At 53.3% G+C, this 23,045-nt stretch overlaps 1 protein-coding gene across 1 annotated transcript; it reads left to right on the top strand.

The window, feature by feature from the left end:
• The first annotated feature begins 5,050 nt into the window (after positions 1-5,050).
• LOC142824458 (uncharacterized) lies at positions 5,051-20,789 on the top strand. The gene is made up of 6 exons (XM_075916446.1): positions 5,051-5,275; positions 11,669-11,691; positions 12,383-12,498; positions 13,072-13,131; positions 15,078-15,278; positions 17,296-20,789. Exons 1-6 carry the CDS (start codon positions 5,054-5,056, stop codon positions 19,440-19,442), a joined length of 2,769 nt encoding a protein of 922 aa, XP_075772561.1. The 5' UTR covers positions 5,051-5,053; the 3' UTR covers positions 19,443-20,789.
• Positions 20,790-23,045: the final 2,256 nt, after the last annotated feature.

Below are 23,045 nucleotides of genomic sequence, written 5' to 3'. Positions count from 1 at the left end.
GGGGAAGGGCATTGGGGGCTGGGGGGGGAGGTGCCGGGAGAGGGGAAGGGCATTGGGGGCTGGAGGGGGAGGTGCCGGGAGAGGGGAAGGGCATTGGGGGCTGGAGGGGGAGGTGCCGGGAGAGGGGAAGGGCATTGGGGGCTGGAGGGGGAGGTGCCGGGAGAGGGGAAGGGCATTGGGGGCTGGAGGGGGAGGTGTCGGGAGAGGGGAAGGGCATTGGGGGCTGGGGGGGGAGGTGCCGGGAGAGGGGAAGGGCATTGGGGGCTGGGGGGGGAGGTGCCGGGAGAGGGGAAGGGCACTGGGGGCTGGAGGGGGAGGTGCCGGGAGAGGGGAAGGGCACTGGGGGCTGGAGGGGGAGGTGCCGGGAGAGGGGAAGGGCATTGGGGGCTGGAGGGGGAGGTGCCGGGAGAGGGGAAGGGCATTGGGGGCTGGAGGGGGAGGTGCCGGGAGAGGGGAAGGGCATTGGGGGCTGGGGGGGGAGGTGCCGGGAGAGGGGAAGGGCATTGGGGGCTAGGGGGGGAGGTGCCGGGAGAGGGGAAGGGCACTGGGGGCTAGGGGGGGAGGTGCCGGGAGAGGGGAAGGGCATTGGGGGCTGGAGGGGGAGGTGCCGGGAGAGGGGAAGGGCATTGGGGGCTGGAGGGGGAGGTGCCGGGAGAGGGGAAGGGCATTGGGGGCTGGAGGGGGAGGTGCCGGGAGAGGGGAAGGGCATTGGGGGCTGGGGGGGGAGGTGCCGGGAGAGGGGAAGGGCATTGGGGGCTGGGGGGGGAGGTGCCGGGAGAGGGGAAGGGCATTGGGGGCTGGAGGGGGAGGTGCCGGGAGAGGGGAAGGGCATTGGGGGCTGGGGGGGGAGGTGCCGGGAGAGGGGAAGGGCATTGGGGGCTGGAGGGGGAGGTGCCGGGAGAGGGGAAGGGCATTGGGGGCTGGGGGGGGAGGTGCCGGGAGAGGGGAAGGGCATTGGGGGCTGGGGGGGGAGGTGCCGGGAGAGGGAAGGGCATTGGGGGTTGGAGGGGGAGGTGCCGGGAGAGGGGAAGGGCACTGGGGGCTAGAGGGGGAGGTGCCGGGAGAGGGGAAGGGCACTGGGGGCTAGGGGGGGAGGTGCCGGGAGAGGGAAGGGCATTGGGGGCTGGAGGGGGAGGTGCCGGGAGAGGGGAAGGGCACTGGGGGCTAGAGGGGGAGGTGCCGGGAGAGGGGAAGGGCATTGGGGGCTGGGGGGGGAGGTGCCGGGAGAGGGGAAGGGCACTGGGGGCTAGGGGGGGAGGTGCCGGGAGAGGGGAAGGGCATTGGGGGCTGGAGGGGGAGGTGCCGGGAGAGGGGAAGGGCATTGGGGGCTGGGGGGGGAGGTGCCGGGAGAGGGGAAGGGCATTGGGGGCTGGGGGGGAGGTGCCGGGAGAGGGGAAGGGCATTGGGGGCTGGAGGGGGAGGTGCCGGGAGAGGGGAAGGGCATTGGGGGCTGGGGGGGAGGTGCCGGGAGAGGGGAAGGGCATTGGGGGCTGGAGGGGGAGGTGCCGGGAGAGGGGAAGGGCATTGGGGCTGGAGGGGGAGGTGCCGGGAGAGGGGAAGGGCATTGGGGGCTGGGGGGGGAGGTGCCGGGAGAGGGGAAGGGCATTGGGGGCTGGGGGGGGAGGTGCCGGGAGAGGGGAAGGGCATTGGGGGCTGGGGGGGAGGTGCCGGGAGAGGGGAAGGGCATTGGGGGCTGGGGGGGAGGTGCCGGGAGAGGGGAAGGGCACTGGGGGCTAGAGGGGGAGGTGCCGGGAGAGGGGAAGGGCACTGGGGGCTGGAGGGGGAGGTGCCGGGAGAGGGGAAGGGCATTGGGGGCTGGGGGGGGAGGTGCCGGGAGAGGGGAAGGGCATTGGGGGCTGGAGGGGGAGGTGCCGGGAGAGGGGAAGGGCATTGGGGCTGGAGGGGGAGGTGCCGGGAGAGGGGAAGGGCATTGGGGGCTGGAGGGGGAGGTGCCGGGAGAGGGGAAGGGCATTGGGGGCTGGAGGGGGAGGTGCCGGGAGAGGGGAAGGGCATTGGGGGCTGGAGGGGGAGGTGCCGGGAGAGGGGAAGGGCATTGGGGGCTGGGGGGGGAGGTGCCGGGAGAGGGGAAGGGCATTGGGGGCTGGGGGGGGAGGTGCCGGGAGAGGGGAAGGGCACTGGGGGCTGGAGGGGGAGGTGCCGGGAGAGGGGAAGGGCACTGGGGCTGGAGGGGGAGGTGCCGGGAGAGGGGAAGGGCATTGGGGGCTGGAGGGGAGGTGCCGGGAGAGGGGAAGGGCATTGGGGGCTGGGGGGGGAGGTGCCGGGAGAGGGGAAGGGCATTGGGGGCTAGGGGGGGAGGTGCCGGAGAGGGGAAGGGCACTGGGGGCTAGGGGGGAGGTGCCGGAGAGAGGGGATGGGGGCGGGAGGGGGGGGGGTGCGGGGGGGGAGGGCAGGGGGGGCTGGATAGGGGGGGGAGGGTTGGAAGGGAGAGGGGAAGGGAATTGGGGGCGGGGGGGGGGGGGGGCGGGGGGGGAAGAGAGAGAAGGTGGGGGGCGGGTGGGGGAGAGGGCGGGAGAGGGGGGAGGGGCATGGGGGGATAGGGGGGAGGGAAGGGGCATTGGGGGCTAGGGGGGGAGGTGCCGGGAGAGGGGAAGGGCACTGGGGGCTAGGGGGGAGGTGCCGGGAGAGGGGAAGGGCATTGGGGGCTGGAGGGGGAGGTGCCGGGAGAGGGGAAGGGCATTGGGGGCTGGAGGGGGAGGTGCCGGGAGAGGGGAAGGGCATTGGGGGCTGGAGGGGGAGGTGCCGGGAGAGGGGAAGGGCATTGGGGGCTGGGGGGGGAGGTGCCGGGAGAGGGGAAGGGCATTGGGGGCTGGAGGGGGAGGTGCCGGGAGAGGGGAAGGGCATTGGGGCTGGGGGGGGAGGTGCCGGGAGAGGGGAAGGGCATTGGGGGCTGGAGGGGGAGGTGCCGGGAGAGGGGAAGGGCATTGGGGGCTGGGGGGGGAGGTGCCGGGAGAGGGGAAGGGCATTGGGGGCTGGGGGGGGAGGTGCCGGGAGAGGGGAAGGGCATTGGGGGTTGGAGGGGGAGGTGCCGGGAGAGGGGAAGGGCACTGGGGGCTGGAGGGGGAGGTGCCGGGAGAGGGGAAGGGCATTGGGGGCTGGAGGGGGAGGTGCCGGAGAGGGGAAGGGCATTGGGGGCTGGGGGGGGAGGTGCCGGGAGAGGGGAAGGGCATTGGGGGCTGGAGGGGGAGGTGCCGGGAGAGGGGAAGGGCATTGGGGGCTGGGGGGGAGGTGCCGGGAGAGGGGAAGGGCATTGGGGGCTGGAGGGGGAGGTGCCGGGAGAGGGGAAGGGCATTGGGGGCTAGAGGGGGAGGTGCCGGGAGAGGGGAAGGGCATTGGGGGCTGGAGGGGGAGGTGCCGGGTAGAGGGGAAGGGCATTGGGGGCTGGAGGGGAGGTGCCGGTAGAGGGGAAGGGCAATTGGGGGCTGGGGGGGGAGGTGCCGGGAGAGGGAAGGGCATTGGGGGCTGGAGGGGGAGGTGCCGGGAGAGGGGAAGGGCATTGGGGGCTGGGGGGGGAGGTGCCGGGAGAGGGGAAGGGCATTGGGGGCTGGGGGGGGAGGTGCCGGGAGAGGGGAAGGGCATTGGGGGCTGGAGGGGGAGGTGCCGGGAGAGGGGAAGGGCATTGGGGGCTGGAGGGGGAGGTGCCGGGAGAGGGGAAGGGCATTGGGGGCTGGGGGGGGAGGTGCCGGGAGAGGGGAAGGGCATTGGGGGCTGGGGGGGGAGGTGCCGGGAGAGGGGAAGGGCATTGGGGGCTGGAGGGGGAGGTGCCGGGAGAGGGGGAAGGGCACTGGGGGCTGGGGGGGAGGTGCCGGGAGAGGGGAAGGGCACTGGGGCTGGGGGGGAGGTGCTGGGAGAGGGGAAGGGCACTGGGGGCTGGGGGGGAGGTGCCGGGAGAGGGGAAGGGCACTGGGGGCTGGAGGGGGGAGGTGCCGGGAGAGGGGAAGGGCACTGGGGCTGGAGGGGGAGGTGCCGGGAGCAGGGGAAGGGCACTGGGGGCTGGAGGGGGAGGTGCCGGGAGAGGGGAAGGGCACTGGGGGCTGGAGGGGGGAGGTGCCGGGAGAGGGGAAGGGCACTGGGGGCTGGAGGGGGAGGTGCCGGGAGAGGGGAAGGGCACTGGGGGCTGGAGGGGGAGGTGCCGGGAGAGGGGAAGGGCACTGGGGGCTGGAGGGGGAGGTGCCGGGAGAGGGGAAGGGCACTGGGGCTGGAGGGGGAGGTGCCGGGAGAGGGGAAGGGCACTGGGGGCTGGAGGGGGAGGTTGCCGGGAGAGGGGAAGGGCACTGGGGGCTGGAGGGGGAGGTGCCGGGAGAGGGGAAGGGCACTGGGGGCTGAGGGGGAGGTGCCGGAGAGGGGAAGGGCACTGGGGGCTGGAGGGGGAGGTGCCGGGGAGAGGGGAAGGGCACTGGGGGCTGGAGGGGGAGGTGCCGGGAGAGGGGAAGGGCACTGGGGGCTGGAGGGGGAGGTGCGGGAGAGGGGAAGGGCACTGGGGGCTGGAGGGGGAGGTGCCGGGAGAGGGGAAGGGCACTGGGGCTGGAGGGGGAGGTGCCGGGAGAGGGGAAGGGCACTGGGGGCTGGAGGGGGAGGTGCCGGGAGAGGGGAAGGGCATTGGGGGCTGGAGGGGGAGGTGCCGGGAGAGGGGAAGGGCATTGGGGGCTGGAGGGGGAGGTGCCGGAGAGGGGAAGGGCATTGGGGGCTAGAGGGGGAGGTGCTGGGAGGAGGGTGGATAGGGAGGGGTGGGTGTGAGGAAGGCGGGGGATGGAGCAAGGCATGTGTGAGGGGCACAGGGGCATGAGGGGAATGGGGGCAGAGGGTGGTGAGGGGGTGGGCATCAGGGAGAAAGTGCGGGACAGGAGGGTTAAAGCAGCTTCCCCAGGGGATGAGGCGCGAGTCACAGAGTGGCCTGGCCAGGGGCCTGTTTATTTGCTTCAACATTATTTTAATCCCTTATTCACCTGGGAGCGCTGAGCAGGCTCAGGAGGCTGCAGACCCCCCCCCCCCCCCCCCCCCCCCCCCACGCACTTCGCCCTGCCCACTCGAGTGTATGTTTGTGCTGCTGCATTTTAAAAGTGTTTACAATGTAAAAACGGAGCTAAAGACAGGACAGAGTCTCATCACTTTTCTCTTGTCTTATTCCCGGGACTCGCAGAATTGCTCTCCTGTCTCTGCAGCCCATTTTCATTGTTTTATTCTGTGCAAATGCAATGCCTTGTACTGTCACTGCTCTGTGCAATGCAACTCACAGTCCTGCTACTTTGAAACAAATGTAAGTAAAAATCAAAGTCATCTTCTGTAAAACTACTTCAGTGAAAGTACAAAAGTATCCTATCTTAATTGTACTGAAGTATGCAAAAGTAAAAATTAGTTGTCCTATGGAACCCTATGCTTAACCACCTGAGTTCTTGCAGGTCACCACTAACACACACATGCTATATTAACTCTTATAATAATTCTATTTTATATGTACACCTATACTATACATTTTTCAGTGATGGAATTTAATGATAGTCACTGTCTTCATTTATAAAGATGAAGAGGGACCAAATTAAATACAAGTCGGATTACAGAAATGTATTTATTTTGTCCACATTCGCAGTGTGCATTTTTCCATTGTAATTATTAATTTCCAAAATGTTTGTTCAACCATAGGAGCATCTTTTTTCAAATTGACTAGTCCTTGCTTGTCTATGAAAAATGAGTCCATCACACGGAAGAATCTCTCACAGGCAGCTGATGGAGACAGAGGTCTGTTGGCCCTTGTGCACAGCTCCCTAATTCTAGAAAAAGAGTGCAGCAGCTCCATGGTCTCTCCTGAAGACGCCAAATACCCATCAAGCTTCCTTGTAGTTTCATTTGTCTAAAATGACAGTCTTACCTTTTCTAATCCCAGTTTCATGCGTGTTCCAAGTGGTCCTAATATTTGGCATCAAGATGTCCGTTGCTATTAGCTTCAGGTCCTCAATTATTTCACCAAAACATTTCTGAATGCTGCACTGGAATCTATCTACCAGTGGCCTCAAGAGGGCATCTTGTTCCTTTGCAGTTTTGAAACCATCAAGTATAATTTAAACTTAAAAAGCAACAAATGGTCTGGTAGCACTTTATAGACAACAAAACATATAGATGGGATTATGAGCTTTCGTGGGCACAGCCCATTACTTCAGATGACCAGAGTTGTGAGTTTAGGCTGTACAGACCTATTTATTTTGGCTCTGCACAGCCTAAACTTACAACTCTGGTCATCTGAAGAAGTGGGCTGTGCTCACGAAACCTTGTGATACCACATATATGCTTTGTTAATCTATAAAGTGCTACCAGACTGTTAGTCTTTACTGCATAAAGTGAAAAAAACAAACTGCTACCCCCTGAAGTTGGTATAATTTACGCAGCATCCATTCCATTAGTGTGCTTATCTGTGCTTGGATAATATGTAGTGCTTTCACCAATGGGCCCATAACCATGGCATATTCTGCCAATAAAACCAGCTCTGCTAGATTCAGCCTATCGAACAGCCAATACGTAATGTTAATAAAAATACAGAATAACATAACATAAGAACGGCCGTACTGGGTCAGACCAAAGGTCCTTCTAGCCCAATATCCTGTCTACTGACAGTGGCCAGCACCAGGTGCCCCAGAGAGGGTGGACTGAAGACAATGATCAAGCCATTTGTCTCCTGCCATCTCTCTCCAGCCTCTGACAAACAGAGGCCAAGGACACCATTTTATCCCCTGGCTAATAGCCTTTTATAGACCTAACCTCCATGAAATTATCTAGCTTCTCTTTAAACTCTATTATAGTCCTAGCCTTCACAGCCTCCTCTGGCAAGGCGTTCCACAGGTTGACTACACGCTTTGTGAAGAAGAACTTTCTTTTATTAGTTTTAAACCTGCTACCCATTAATTTAATTTGGTGTCCTCTTCTTCTTCTATTTAGGGAACTAATAAATAACTTTTCTTTATCGGCCCTCTCCACACCACTCATGATTTTATAGACCTCTATCATATCCCCCCTCAGTCTCCTCTTTTCTAAACTGAAAAGTCCCAGTCGCTTTAACCTCTCCTCATATGGGACCCGTTCCAAACCCCTAATCATTTTAGTTGCCCTTTTCTGAACCCTTTCCAAGGCCAAAATATCTTTTTTGAGGTGAGGAGACCACATCTGTACACAGTATTCAAGATGTGGGCGTACCATAGTTTTATACAGGGGGGCTGTGTCTACACTGGGCCACTTATTCCGGAAAATCAGCTGCTTTTCTGGAATAAGCTGCGAGCTGTCTACACTGGCCCTTGAATTTCTGGAAAAGCAACGATGCTCTACTGTACAAAATCAGCCGCTATTCCAGAAAAACTATTCTGCTCCTGCTTGGGCATAAGTCCTTATTCTGGAACACTGTTCCGGAAAAGGGCCAGTGTAGACAGCCCAGTAGTCTTTTCCGGAAAAGCGCTTCTACATTGGCCACAGACGCTTTTCCAGAAAAAGGGCTTTTCCGGAAAAGCAGCCTGCCAATGTAGATGCTCCTTTTCCGGAAAAACTGAAAACGGAATAGTATTCCGTTTTAAGCAGTTGCGGAAATTCATGCCAGTGTAGACACAGCCGGGCAGTAAGATATTCTGGGTCTTATTTTCTATCCCTTTCCTAATAATTCCTAGCATCCTATTTGCCTTTTTGACCACCACTGCACACTGCGTGGAAGTTTTCAGAGAACTGTCCACGATAACTCCAAGATCCCTTTCCTGATTTGTCGTAGCCAAATTAGCCCCCATCATACTGTATGTATAGTTGGGGTTATTTTTCCCGATGTGCATTACTTTACACTTATCCACATTAAATTTCATTTGCCATTTTGCTGCCCAATCACTCAGTTTGGTGAGATCTTCTTGGAGTCCCTCACAGTCTGTTTCTGTCTTAACTATCCTAAACAGTTTGGTATCATCCACAAACTTTACTACCTCACTGCTTACCCCTTTCTCCAGATCATTTATGAATAAGTTGAAAAGGATTGGTCTGAGGACTCACCCTTGGGGGACACCATTAGTTACGCCTCTCCAATCTGAAAATTTACCATTTATTCCTACCCTTTGTTTCCTGTCTTTTAACCAGTTCTCAGTCCAAGAAAGGACCTTCCCTCTTATCCCATGGCCATGTAATTTATACAAGAGCCTTTGGTGAGGGACCTTGTCAAAGGCTTTCTGAAAATCCAAGTATACTATATCTACTGGATCCCCCTTATCCGCATGCTTGTTAACCCTTTCAAAGAACTGTAATAGATTAGTAAGACAGGATTTCCCTTTACAGAAACCATGTTGACTTTTGTCCAACAAATTATGTTCTTCTACATGCTTCACAATTTTATTCTTTACTATTGTTTCAACTAATTTGTCCCTTACTGAAGTTAGACTTACTGGTCTGTAATTGCCAGGATCGCCTCTAGAGCCCTTTTAAAATATTGGTGTCACGTTGGCTACCTTCCAGTCATTAGGTACGGAAGCTGATTTAAAGGATAGGTTACAAACCACGGATAATAGCTCAGCAATTTCCCATTTGAGTTCTTTTAGAACCCTTGGATGAATGCCATCCGGTCCCGGAGATTTGTTAACATTAAGTTTTTCTATTTGTTCCAAAACCTCCTCTAATGTCACTTCAATCTAGGACAGTTCCTCAGAATCATCACCCACAAAGGATGGTGCAGATTCGGGAATCTCCCCAACATCCTCAGCTGTGAAGACTGAAGCAAAGAAATAATTTAGTTTCTCCGCAATGGCTTTATCGTCTTTGATTGCTCCTTTTATAGCTCTATCATCTACAAAGACCCACAGGTTTTTTAGCAGGCTTCCTGCTTCTAATGTACTTAAAAAACATTTTGTTATTTCTTTTTGAGTTTTTGGCTAGCTGTTCCTCAAAATCTTTTTTTGCTTTTCTTATTACATTTTTACACTTGATTTGACAGTGTTTATGTTCCTTTCTATTTATCTCACTAGGATTGGACTTCCACTTCTTAAAAGATACCTTTTTGTCCCTCACTGCTTCTTTTACATGGTGGTTAAGCCACGGTGACACTGTTTTAGGTCTCTTGCTATGTTTTTTAATTTGGGGTATACATTTAAGTTGGGCCTCTATTATGGTGTCTTTAAAAAGTTTCCATGCAGCTTTCAGGGATTTGGCTCTAGTCACTGTGCCTTTTAATTTCTGTTTAACTAACCTCCTCATTTTTGTGTAATTCCCCTTTTTGAAATTAAATGCCAGGGTGCTGGACTGCTGAGGCGTTCTTCTCACCACAGGAATGTTGAATGTTATTATATTATGGTCACTATTCCCAAGCGGTCCTGTAACGGTTATTTCCTGGATCTGATCCTGCGCTCCGCTCAGGACTAAATCGAGAATTGCCTCTCCCCTTGTGGGTTCCTGTACCAGCTGCTCCAAGAAGCAGTCATTTAAGCCATTGAGAAATTTTATCTCTGGTTCTCTTCCTGAGGTGACATGTATCCGGTCAATATGGGGGTAATTAAAATCCCCCATTATTATAGAGTTCTCTATTTTGGTAGCCTCTCTAATCTCCCTCAGCATTTCCATGTCCATATCGCTGTCCTGGTCAGGTGGTCGATAATATATCCTACTGCTAATTTCTTATTATTGGAGCATGGAATTACTATCCATAGCGATTCTATGGAACATGTTGATTCACTTAATATTTTTATTTCATTTGATTCTACATTGTCTTTCACATACAGTGTCACTCCGCCACCCACCCGGCCTGCTCTATCCTTTCGATATATTTTATATCCCGGTATGATTGTGTCCCACAGATTTTCCTCATTCCACCAGGTTTCAGTGATGCCTATTATGTCAATCTCCTCATTTAATACGAAGTACTCCAGTTCACCCATCTTATTAGTCAGACTCCTAGCATTTGTGTACAAACACTTTAAAAATTTTCCACTGCTTGTTTGTCTGCCCTTCCCTGATGCATTGGATTCCTTTGTATGCGGTTGTTTATCTGCTCTGGCGCTTGGTTTGCCCTCTCCCCTCCTCTCTTTCTGACTACAGCTTAGAGAATCTCTATCAATGGATTCTCCTCCAAGAGAAGTCTCTCTCCGATTTACGTGCATCTCCGCACCAATCGGCTTTCCCCCATCTTTTAGTTTAAAAACTGCTCTACGGCCTTTTTAAAGTTTAGTGCCAGCAGTCTGGTTCCACCCTGGTTTAGGTGGAGCCCATCCTTCCTGAATGATCAGTGTTTGTTTGTTTTTTTTTAACGAAAAGAAAAGTATAAAGTGAAGAACTGCGCCTTACATACTAATTTGGAGTTCTGGGAACACATTTCTTATGGACCCTTCTCCTTGTTCATTCAGTATGCACCGAATTCTCTCCACAGCCATGAACACAGAGTTCCATCCTTTCTGGCATTGCCGAATGAACTGTGGCTTGCATTCTGCTGCCACCATTTTTGCTCCAATTGCTGAGTGTTCAATTTTAATTTATAGTGCTTAGCATCTGGCAAAAGTGGGCCTGGCCATCTTTTGTTAGGTGTCATTTGATTCTTCTTGTACCACATCTATAAATGAAACTAGGTTCTGCAAGTGGCAGGCTCAATGTTGGTGTTTTGGTACAATTTATTCACGGTTGTTATCGCTGTCAGGGACGTCTTTAGTTTTCTGAAATTCAGCTTATCAGCATGAAACCCTGTAATTGAAAACACAGTTGAAAGACACCTCCACTCCTCTCCCCCCCCCCCAAAAAAAAACCCAAGCCACATTAATATGTCCCACAATTGATATACCATGCTGGGAACAATACATTGAGGGAATCCTAGGGGAAGCTGTAACTCCGCCCCCGAGACAGACATCCTCTGGTCCATCCCTCTCTCCTGCCCCCTGCACTCCAGCCCCCATCTGCTCTCCAAACCTGAGGATTCCCCTGCCCTTGGCCCCATGACTGCACCAGCAGGGCTGGCAGTGGGGCAGCCGTTCCAGCCAGGCACTGGAGGAACTGGGTGCGAGGGGAGGCAGAAGGGAAGGGGCTTGGATTAAAGTTAGGGAGCCTGGTCAATGGCCAACCCTGTTCACCATGCTGCCCAAGAGTGGTTCTTGCCCTGCCCTGGCCCAGCTGATCTCCTCCCCCCACCCCCATTTGCTCCAATGCTAAGAGCCGGACATGCCGACCCAGGGTCTTCCACACGGGCTGCACAGGGGCTGGTAGGGAGCCTGTGGAGCTGCAAATTGGGTGTTTGACAGCCTGGGCCAGTGACGCTGCCTGGCATCTCCAGGAGCCTGTTGGGCCAGGGGCTTCCAGTCCCAAACTGGACACCTGCTTCCTTCATCCCTCCGCCTCTCGCCCTGCCCCCATCCCCTCACAGCTCCCCTCTCCCACACCTCATAACTTCTGCCCCTCAGCTAGGGAGACCCACTATGCAGGCACAAGTGCTGGGGTCCAGCCATCCGATCTGGGTGTAACTTGGCGTGTGCATTGCTGCCATGCGAGTGACTGTTGTGCTTTGCAGAGTCACAGGCACAGAGCTATTAGAGATGGGAAAGCCCCATTAGGTCACAGAATCTATGGCCCTGGGGCCAGGCCAGGGCGTGTCTTCCTCATATTTGCAAAATGCCTTCCTTGTGTGTGTCCAGTGCAGCTGAGATTCTTTTCTGTCTCTTTTCTCTAGGGCGTCAGAAACAGCTTGAACAGGTAGGTGGCTCGCACTCCTGTCATATTGCACAGCGCAGGGAAAGAGCTTGAAGCTGATGTTGGCACCACATCTCCCCAGGGCTCTATAGCCAGATGTTGGATAGAAATGTCTCTGACTCACTTAATTCTGAGGGTCTCACCCTTGCACAGCAGACTCTGGAATTCCCCATTCAGGGGCACAGTCTGACTTCAGATATTTCCTAGAGCTGTCACCTCCCTGGGGACTGGCTGCCTCAGACTGTGGGGCTGGAATATGGGTCTGTCACTGCTGGGCACTGGGCACATTTAGACCAGGGCAGCAGGGACCCAGAGTCTGTCCTACCTGAGGGCTGTTTGGAGACCTGTGTGGAAGGAGCAGGGGAGGGAGAAGCTGGTGTCTCAGTCTGGTTCCTAGTGGGCAGATTCCTGCCGCCCTTCACCTGGGAACATCCTGTCCCTCATTGCCTGGAAGTTAAAGAGTGAATTAGCCATTGAAACTCAATTCCACTTTTGTCCCCAGCTGGTCTCTCCGGGCCAGAGGTGAAGAACAGCAGTGGGACGAATGTTGCATAGCCATGGACTGCATTGCCCCTGCTCTCAGGCTGGGGGAATTCAAGGAATTCTAACTCCAGGCCTGTTAGAGCTGAGACTCACTAGCCAAATCTTATCATCTGTAAGTGAAATAGAATCACATGGAATTGTTTCTGTTCAGGTGTGAGATGGGGCAGTTCCAGCTGCCAGAAGAGATTTCCCCTGAACTGGAAGAACAAGTCAATGCTTTCTCCCAGAAAAAGTATGCGCTGTCTGAGACTCTGAGGGAATTCAAAGGTACCTAGAAGTGATGGAGTAGGGGAAAGTTTTTCAACTATTAGAAACTATTGAATCTGGTCTCTGAAGCCAACCATCCCCTGCCTCAATTCCCACATGGAGAATGATGGCCCCGTCATGCTGCTCTCCTTAGAGGCACTGAGCAAACAGAGTCAACTGCTTGCAAATAGAGCCAGGGGCTTGCAAACTCTGAGCCTCCCGTTGGTGTCAAGAGATCCAAATAGGTAAAGTTAATGTCATGGCAATGTCTTTCCCCAGCGCAGCTCTAGGTTATGACAAGAGGTGGTAAGTGACTGAAAGAAACCAGGTGGGAGGGGATGAGGAGGGGAAAGTAAATCTCACTTTCAGTTTGTGTCTCCTGGGACGGGGACGAGGCTGCAGAGATGTTGGCTCCATTGCTGGGAGGTGCCCAAGTGAGAGAGGACACGGAAGGTTTCAGACCTTTTCATACTAAACATTTGAGTGTGTGTCTCTCTGGTCTCTGATACAATTGAAACACAGAGTTCAGAATGGGGACATGATTATAAATAGGAGAGCCTGGAATCTCACCTCTCTTATCCCTTCCCCCACGAGACACTCTGCCCTCTGCACTGGAGAGAGCAAGAGGAAAATCCCTGGGAGCTTTCAGACAAGGTGAGTTTCTTGGTGGAAATTCTTTAAATGATGAGAAAATTCCTGTGAAAACATCTTCATGGGATTGTCATTGAAGTTACCAACCAAACCCAGTGACCACGGTACACACAGCCCTAAATCACCCAGTGATCAGTGAGGAGCCCCAGGGGTGCTGCATGGGGACATGCAGACACTTTGAGAAACACTGATCTTCAAGGTGTGATGCTAAAGGGGTGAAGTTAAAGCACACAACAGATGGCACCTTCAGGCTCAGATTTCACTGCTCAGTCAGTTTCAATATGGGGTTGGTTTCAAACAATAAATAGGCTGAGAGCTGACTGGCTTCCACGGTATCAGTTTGTTCATGGCGAGAAACTTCTAGATACACAAGGGCTCTTCGGTCTAGTGCAGGCCTGGGCAAAATACAGCCTATCTAGCTCGCCAGGCCATCAGATGCAGCCCACTGATGCTTAGCGAGCTATGGGCTAGTTCCATGCTTGCCACTTCCCACCTGCAAGCTACTCAAAGCGAAGGTGAGCCCAGAGGTGAAGAGGGAAGGCGACAGGCACTGCTTCCACCCCCAGGACAATCTCATTGGCTGGTTTCTGGCCAGAAAGAAAGCACTGTGTCCCCTCCCGTCTGGCTCATAGTTATTCACACACCCACATGGCCCCGCAGCCGGTGTGAGGGTTGAGCAGGCTCCCTGCCTGCCTCAGAGAGGTGCTTGGCTGCTGGTCGGGAGTCACTCAGGTAAGTCTCCTGGCCAAAGCTTGCCTCTGGCACCCCAACCTCTCCCTTTCCCATCTGGTTCTCTGCCCCCCCACTCCTGCCACCCACTCCACATACCCAAACTCTTTGTTCTTTTCCTGCATCCAAGTAACCCTCATCCCCTTATTTGTCCACTTAGCTGCTTCTCTAAATTAACTTTATTTTAAATATCTCATGAGTAGTTGGCTAATCCAGTGCCCCAGATCACACCTGCCTCCTTCACTCAAACTCCTTTCCAGAACCCTCTTTCACTCCTGCATCCCAACCCCTTACCCAAAGCTCCCATCTTCTCCCAATGTCCATCCCATACACTGTATTTCCTACTTAATGTCTTGGAAGAGTGCAGCTCTCAACCACTTTCCAAAATTTTGGAGTCTCTTCCCTCCCCAAACAAAATGAATTGCCCACCCCTGGTCTAGTGGATACAGTCCAGTGAGAGTCAATAACTGAAAGCTGCAGTCAGAGAATTTCAGGCTAGAGAAGAGGCACAAATATTTGATGGGTAAGAGGATTAGCTGCTGAAAGAAATGAGCAAAGAACTGATGGGTTCTCCATCTCTTGATGTCTTCATATCAACACTGGGCGACTTTCTACAAAATATGCTGTGTGGAAACAGAGCTTTGTGCATGGGTAGCTCGGCTAGGTGTAATGGCTTGTGCCGCAGAGTGGACAGACTGCATGGCTAAGGATATCTTCTGATGCCATGAATCCATGAATTTTAAGGTCTTATCCTGTAAACATTCAGCACGCGTGTTTAATAATATGTATACGAATACTCATATTAACTTCACTTCATCTCTGTTGTGGAGAGAGTTTATAAAGTCTGTGTCAGATGAGAGAACCAAAGTTTGGGCTGCAAATCAATGTAGGAAGATGAAGGATTATAAATACTGCAGCCCAAATTAAATTAAATCGATGTCCATGTTCAGGCAGATGAATATGTGGCTTGTTTAGCAGAAACACTGGGTGCTGAGAACTGAATCCCATTGTTGCAGGCAAAGTAATGTAACTCAAGCCAGGTATTGAGAGAAATAAATACGGCTTTCGGATCTAACTTGTGTGTGGTGTTTATGGAATATCTAGACTCAGCATAGAGTCCAGCATGTTTTCCACCAGAGACAGAGTCTGGGCAGAATTGGGTGTGGAAAGGATTAAAACCCTTTTTGACATGTCTTCAATTCCCCTTCTCCTCCTGACAGGCTGCAGAACACCTATGTCTGACTCCAGCTCAGCCCCTCGCCTGCAGAGCCAGGGACAGGAAATGGCCGTGGTAGAGCCAGTGAGCTTCGAGGAGGTGGCTGTGTATTTCTCTGAGGAGGAATGGGCTTTGTTGGACCCGGGCCAGAGAGCCCTCTACAGGGATGTGATGCAGGAGAATTACGAGGCTGTGAGCTGGCTGGGTGAGGATTCCTGTCCCCTTGTGTAACAAAAGCTGGGTGGGCTCTGGAGCAGCTGGGTTTCGATTGGTTCAGGGTCCTTTATTGCCCAAACCCCCAGTGTCAGCAGTATGTGCCCCAGTAATCCTGACTCCTGTGTGAGAGGAGGTTTAGTGACATAATAGCGGTGCTGCTCTTCCCACAGCCAAGGTCTCATTGTGGTTCCAACCATCTTGCCCATGTTGTGCGTTGGCCGGAGGTGTCAGTGGAAGGGCCCAGGCAGGTACCAGAGGGCTGGGTGCAGCTGCTCTTAGCGTCTGCAGGGTCCCCTTGTGCTATTGTGCTGAGCCCCTGGAAGGAAGGCACCAACTCAGTCCTTCCCTGCCTCTGGTAGATTCTGTGTAAGCCAGAGGAGCACCAAATGGCAGGCTCGACTGGCCACAAGAGGAGGGCTGCTGCTGCTGGCAGAGTCGAACCAAGGCTGCAGAAGGGGAGCTGAGCTGCAGGAGCATCTATGAGCAGCAGAGAAGCAGCCCAACCTGTCTCCACCTTGGCTGGCCACAGGAACAGGCCAGCACTGCCCTGGCTGTCTGCAGGACTGACTGCTGTTGTGGGCAGCTGACAGGGCCCACCATGGCACAGTCAGTCAGGATCAGGAGTGTGGACCATAGGCAGGGCTTGAAGTGGCCAGCCAAGGATTCATTTTCCTGATCAGACAATTCCCCTGCCTCCTTCTGGCTCAAGTAGAGCATCTGAGCCCAAGAGCAGGGCAATTCTATCCCCCAGCCAAGAGCTTTGTGGGCAGAGCCCATAGGGCTCTACTGGATACTTTCCCTCCCAGCCCTAGAGACCTGACATGTGTCAGCTCAAATATGAGTCCTGGCTAGGGGCGTCTGTCAGTCCTGAAAGTCTTAGAGCTCTCCCCTTATGAGCAGTGTGTTCCTCTCCTGCCCAAGTATGGAACAGGCCCTAAAGGAGATTGAGTTGTATCCTGTAAGAGTGCAGCAGAACGCTCAGTTCCCCATGGGAGTCAGCTGGGCTATTCCCAACATTGTAGTTGTGCAGTGAGAGGATGGAATTAGTATCCTGGGATCTTCTAGCAGCCAGAGACCAGTCTCTGGAAGGTGCGGAAGGAGCCTCTCTGGGTAGGAGACTCAGATCCTGGCTTTCGAAGCAGGAATGGCACAGACCTTAGTGAACAAGATCAGCACTTGGTTAATTGCTCCCCGAATAGGATTTCCAGTCTCCAAAGCTCATGTGCTCTCCTGGGTGGAGCGAGGGGAAGAGCTGCAGATCCCAGATCTCCAAGGCTGTGAGGAAGGGGAGATCATCAGTGACACCCACACAAGTGAGAAATCAGTTAAACTGACTGTGAGGGGGTTCACTCACCAACCGTAGCCCCCCTGCCGTTTGTCCTCAGGAATTGGCTCCCTCGGCAGGTATGGTGCCTTCTCTGGGGTGGTGTTTCCCCTCTTTACTCCAGGCCGCAGCATCCTCTTCGCCACACTGCCCTCCGGCAGTGCCCAAGTCCGTCTCTGAGCCCCCCTTCCGGGGGTAGTTGTTCCTTCATCAGGTCTTCCTTCAAGCCCTGCAGTCTGGGGACTTGCTGGCCAGAGCTCCCTCCTGGCCTCCCCAGCCCTGCCCTCTGTTATAGCTCCCAGCTGGGCCCTAATGAACTACTACAGGCTCAGCTGGGGCTAAACTCCCCGGCCCTGCTTCAGGCTGGGGTTTGCCCTTAAAGGGCCAGTGCAGGGCAAATGCCCTGTCACACTGACTCAAACCAATTTCTGTGTTTGCATAGCACATGTTGGTTGTGTGTTTTCATCAAGTCTGACTGGCCCTTCAGCCTGTCATCAACTCCAGTCTGAGAGTGCTGGGTGGGGAAAGAGTTATGGGGGAAGCAGGGTGAACTCAGCTCATGATTATTGTATCTTTCCAGCCGTTCTTTGGGTTTGTCCCCCATTTTCTGTTCACCATTCAGCTTTTTTATTTCAGCTCAGCACAGGGAATGACTCCTGTGTGGTTTCTCTCTCTATCCCAGCAGCTGATGGGATGCTGAATGAGAAGAGTGAGAGGAGTCTTCAGAAGGAAGGACCTGAGCAAATGGCCCCATATGGGGTGTTAGTGGAAAGATGTGAAGGGCATGTTTCTCAGAGTCCTGAGCAAGGAGAGACTTGTGAGAGTCAGCGTAGTCTGCAAAGGCAGCAGAGAAACCATCCAGGAGCAGGACAGGATAAATCCAGTCAGAGGAGCAGAAGGTTGAAAACAAACACAGAAACTGTTCAAAAGAAAATCCCCCATCAACGTTCACCTTGTGTTTGCAGTGACTGTGCAACTCTTATTAAACATGAAAGAGCCCAAATGGGAGAGAAACCCTTCAGCTGCTCTGACTGTGGGAAAACCTTCAGAAAGACCTCAACGCTTGTTTTCCATAGGAGAGTCCACACAGGAGAGAAACCCTTCAGCTGCTCTGACTGTGGGAAAAGCTTCAGTCAGAGGTCACACCTTGCTAGCCATAAGAGAACCCACACAGGAGAGAGACCCTTCAGCTGCTCTGACTGTGGGAAAAGCTTCAGTCGGCGGTCACACCTTGTTACCCATAGGAGAGCCCACACAGGAGAGAAACCTTTCAGCTGCTCTGACTGTGGGAAAAGCTTCAGCGACCGGTCACACCTTGTTAGACATAGGAGAGTCCACACAGGACAGAAACCCTTCAGCTGCTCTGACTGTGGGAAAAGTTTCAGTCAGACCTCAGCCCTTGTTATCCATAGGAGACTCCACACAGGAGAGAAACCCTTCAGCTGCTCTGACTGTGGGAAAAGCTTCAGTCAGAGGTCACACCTTGCTAGCCATAAGAGAACCCACACAGGAGAGAGACCCTTCAGCTGCTCTGACTGTGGGAAAAGCTTCAGTCGGCGGTCACACCTTGTTACCCATAGGAGAGCCCACACAGGAGAGAAACCTTTCAGCTGCTCTGACTGTGGGAAAAGCTTCAGTGACCTTGTTATCCATAGGAGAGCCCACACAGGACAGAAACCCTTCAGCTGCTCTGACTGTGGGAAAAGTTTCAGTCAGACCTCAGCCCTTGTTATCCATAGGAGACTCCACACAGGAGAGAAACCCTTCAGCTGCTCTGACTGTGGGAAAAGCTTCAGTCAGAGGTCACACCTTGCTAGCCATAAGAGAACCCACACAGGAGAGAGACCCTTCAGCTGCTCTGACTGTGGGAAAAGCTTCAGTCGGCGGTCACACCTTGTTACCCATAGGAGAGCCCACACAGGAGAGAAACCTTTCAGCTGCTCTGACTGTGGGAAAAGCTTCAGTGACTGGTCACACCTTGTTATCCATAGGAGAGCCCACACAGGACAGAAACCCTTCAGCTGCTCTGACTGTGGGAAAAGTTTCAGTCAGACCTCAGCCCTTGTTATCCATAGGAGACTCCACACAGGAGAGAAACCCTTCAGCTGCTCTGACTGTGGGAAAAGCTTCAGTGACAGGTCACACCTTGTTAGACATAGGAGAGCCCACACAGGACAAAAACCCTTCAGCTGCTCTGACTGTGGGAAAAGCTTCAGTGACAGGTCACACCTTGTTAGACATAGGAGAGCCCACACAGGACAAAAACTCTTCAGCTGCTCTGACTGTGGGAAAAGCTTCAGTGACAGGTCAGACCTTGTTAGACATAGGAGAGTCCACACAGGAGAGAAACCCTTCAGCTGCTCTGACTGTGGGAAAAGCTTCAGTCAGACCTCAGCCCTTGTTAGACATAGGAGAGTCCACACAGGAGAGAAACCCTTTAGCTGCTCTGACTGTGGGAAAAGCTTCAGTCAGACCTCAGCCCTTGTTATCCATAGGAGACTCCACACAGGAGAGAAACCCTTCAGCTGCTCTGACTGTGGGAAAAGCTTCAGTCGGCGGTCATACCTTGTTACCCATAGGGGAGCCCACACAGGAGAGAAACCTTTCAGCTGCTCTGACTGTGGGAAAAGCTTCAGTCAGACCTCAACGCTTGTTAGACATAGGAAAACCCATATGGAAGAAGCTATTCACCTGCTCTCACTAGGAAATGCTGCAGTCAGAGGTCACACCTTGTTATCCATGAGAACTCTCACAGGAGAGAAATCCTTTAACTGCTCTGACTGTGGGAAATCCTGTAGCGAGAGTTCAAGCCTTGTTGCATATAGTTGAACCTACACAGGTGAGAAAACCTATAGTGGGGGTGAGCAAAATGTTCTCTGTTGGCAGAATCCAGCCTTCCTAAGACTTTGATCCTGTCCACAAGGCAGTGCGAGGCCCCACTTCCAAATGAGCATGTGCTGAGGGTGAAGGAGCTTAGCCCCATCCCCTCTTCATGGTTTGTAGCCACTATAGAGGAGGCAATGCTAGGCTGAGTCTTTGCCACACAACCTGAGGCCGGCACTAGAGGCACTGCTGGCCTCCAGGGCCACATGGCCATGTCAGGGGTGCATGGCTGCAGTAGGAACACCTCCAGGCCTGGACTGAATGGGAGCAGTAGTGGTGCCTCTGGTGTCCGGGGCTGGTCCTAGTCTGTGTGGCTGCTGCTGCAGCAGTAGAGCCTCTCTCTGCGGTGACCAAGACAGTGTGGCTGGAGATGTTGCTGCAAGGGATCCCAAAGCCAGGTAATATTTGCTGTCCTTCCCAGACACTCTCTCCCAATCTCCTCAATTCCCTTTCCCCTGGCAGCCAGCACCCCCAGCTTGCACTGACACCCTCCTTTTTTCTTGCACCCTCTCTCCTGGCCACACATTGCTCATTCCCCCAGGACAGACACCTGCCTGCTTCTGCATCCCAGATCCTTCTTCAAGACTCCAACCCTTTCTTGATGCCCCTGTCATGTTATTGGATTTTAAGGTGAACATACTCACCTTAAGATCATTGCTGTGCTCATAGGAAACTGTTTGCCCCAAATTTGGTACAGTGTGGGCCATGTGAGGTGTCAAATGCAAGGTGATATTGTGCTGATTCTATGTGTGGTATTCATGTACTTGTTTGGAGTTTGTATGGGGAGTTATGACTATGGGCTCTGCTGATGCTGTGTATGGACTGCCTGTCATGAGGAAGGAATCTCCAATGAGTTACTATGCTAATCCGTATGGCTCCAAGGACAGTGGTTCTCAGGGTGGCAAATACACACCTGAAGAATGCATGTGGAAAGCTGCAAAGCAGCCAGGGCACAATGGCTGCTGGCATATGAAACAGGTCACTTGACTATGTAACTAGCTCCAGCTTGGGAGACCCAGAAATGAATATCAAATGTCATGAGGGGGGCTCCATCTTGTCTTCAGTCTTGCTACTTATCCCAGATGCAGCCTTGCTAAGGACAGAGACGCGGGAAGGATTGCTGACCCATCCTGACATACAATGTACACCAAAGACTTTTATGCTAGCAGTTTGTAACATCTCTGCTAAGATCCTGCATCAGAAATTTGCTGATTGATGTATGCAATGTATTCTCCTTAACAGCCTTACTCTCAACCTTTTCTTTCTTTTATTAATAAACCTTTAGATTCCAAAGGATTGGTCCACTGTGATCTTGTGGGTAAGATCTAAAGTATAAATTGACCAGGGATTCATGGCTGGTTCTTTTGAACCCGGTGGATCTGTTCTGGGTTGGATAGATTGGGCTCTATAACCCCTCACCTGTGTGTAAGCCTAGGGCTGATTGTGTCTTAGGAAGTGCTGGGGTATTTGAGGGGTTTTCCTCATGAGGCTTCCTGCAGGCTGGATTGGCAGCTGAAGTGCTCAGTGTGACTGGTTTGTGGCCTATTTTGGAAAAGTCTCCAGTCAAGGGCTGTAAGCAGTCCTGGTTTTGAGCAATTTGCCCTGAGTGGATTCCCTCAGCGGTGCTCAGGCCTGGCCCGGCCCAGCTAATCACAGCCCTGCCCTCTTCTGTAGATTACTGTTGCTAATAGAAACTCACTATTAATGACATAATTAGTCAAGCCATTTTGCTAGGACTGCATCTGGGCAGTTGCATTTGAATTATTAAAGAGATTAAACCTTTTAACTTTCTCATGTTAGTTGATCAAACTTTATTTTAAATTAAGTAAAATATTTATGTTCAATACATACTGTGGAGGTAGGCCTCACTAGCCTGGCCAAAGACTGAACCGTACGCAGTGCATCCTGCGTCAGAAGCGAGCTTCCTAAGCAAGTTGAGCAAGAAACCACAATGCTGTTAACAAATTGCAAGCAGTGCGATTTTTTTGTTTGTTTATCGGGTCAAGCAGAAATTACCATTTAAGGATAAAGTGCCTTACTTCCTCTTTTCTCTGTAAATTTCCACTGTGACTTTGTAAGAAGGTATAAATATCACAGACATTTGAGTGTGAGGAAGGGGCTTGTATTGGTAAGGGGTGACTCCCTGCCACCTGTGACAACCCCCCCCCAGCTGGATTTTTAAGGTGGTTTTGTCTGTCTTGAACCCTAAAGCTAGCGTGTGTTTATTCCACGACAGCTGGGAGTAGCTGAAGCCAAGAGCCCTGTTCTACTGTGTCAACAATCTCTGAGGTGGCATAAAATCCCCTCTCCATTTTCTAACCCTGAAATATCATCGTCTTTTTGATGTCATTCCCGGCCTCTTGATACAGCCTTTGAACTTGACTGCAGAGCTATGTCTATACTTTTGGGTTCTTGTATGAGTATGGCTGTTCTTGTGCAAGAATCCGCAGAGTGTCCATGCTGCCCGCCTTCTCTTGCACAAGAAGATTTATTGTACTGTGTGGTAAGAGAGGGCTTCTTGTGCAAGAGCTATGCTCTTTTTTTAACAGGTGTAAACCCTCTTGCACAAATGGGCAGTGTGGACGCTCGGGAGGGGTTTCTTGTGCAAGAAAGCCCTATGGCTAAAATGGCCATTGGAAAGTTCTTGCACAAGAGAGCATCCACACCGCCATGGATGCTCTTGCACAAAAGCACAGCTCACACATGGCAGTGTGGACGTGTTCTTGCGCAAAACTTGTGTAGACATAGCCCAGATGTTTGCTTACCAGAGATGGAGAGATGCCAAAATAGACTAAGCCATCTCGAGAAAGGCTTCTGCCAAAGCCAGGGACTGAACCAGGACCCTTCAAATCTTCAGTCTAACACTCTCCCAACTGAACTACTGTGGCAACTGTCTGCAGCTTTCTAAGGCCGATACTTCTGTGATGTAATGGGGGTACCTTGCTGGTTGCTATGCTGGGTAGTGGGCTGTGGGTGACCTCCACTGGCTGCTGTCTGTAGCATGGCCCAGCAGGGCAGGGGGTGAGTCATTATGCAAAAAGGGTCTTTCAACCTGTCCGACCAGCTACCCCCCAGGGAGAGAAACAAAGGAAGGTGGAATGCCGCCCCTGGCTGGGGGTGAGGGCTAGAAGAGAGTTAGTTAGTTTCTGTCTGGGATCATGGAGGAGACAGCCTAGTGAAAGGGGCTGGAATTTAGGGGCCCAGTCTCCCCCATCTCAAGGGGGACTGAGGCACCCTAGCCTCAGTTCCTGTAACCAGATTACACCTGTGCTGTGCTGTATCCTTGAGGAGCAATAAACTCCCTCTATTCTACTGGCTGGTGGAGTCTGTTCGTGCCACTACAGGGGTGCAGGAGATGGGAAAACCTCAATGCATCATCACACTGGTGTTAGAAGTGGGATGCCCTGCACCCTGTGGATGGAGCTTCCAGTGGCAAGCGACAAGGCGCAATAGAAGCAAGAGCCCTGGAGCCAGGCATGCTGGAGACAGAGCAAAGCAGTTCCTGAGAATCGTGCGGCACTGCAGCACTAGACTAGTGAGTCTGCACTG

This window comes from Pelodiscus sinensis, unplaced genomic scaffold, assembly GCF_049634645.1.
Source record: "Pelodiscus sinensis isolate JC-2024 unplaced genomic scaffold, ASM4963464v1 ctg35, whole genome shotgun sequence".
Classification (NCBI taxonomy): Eukaryota; Metazoa; Chordata; order Testudines; family Trionychidae; genus Pelodiscus; species Pelodiscus sinensis.
The sequence above is the reverse complement of the archived record's forward strand: the minus strand, read 5'-3'. Positions and strand labels throughout refer to the sequence as shown.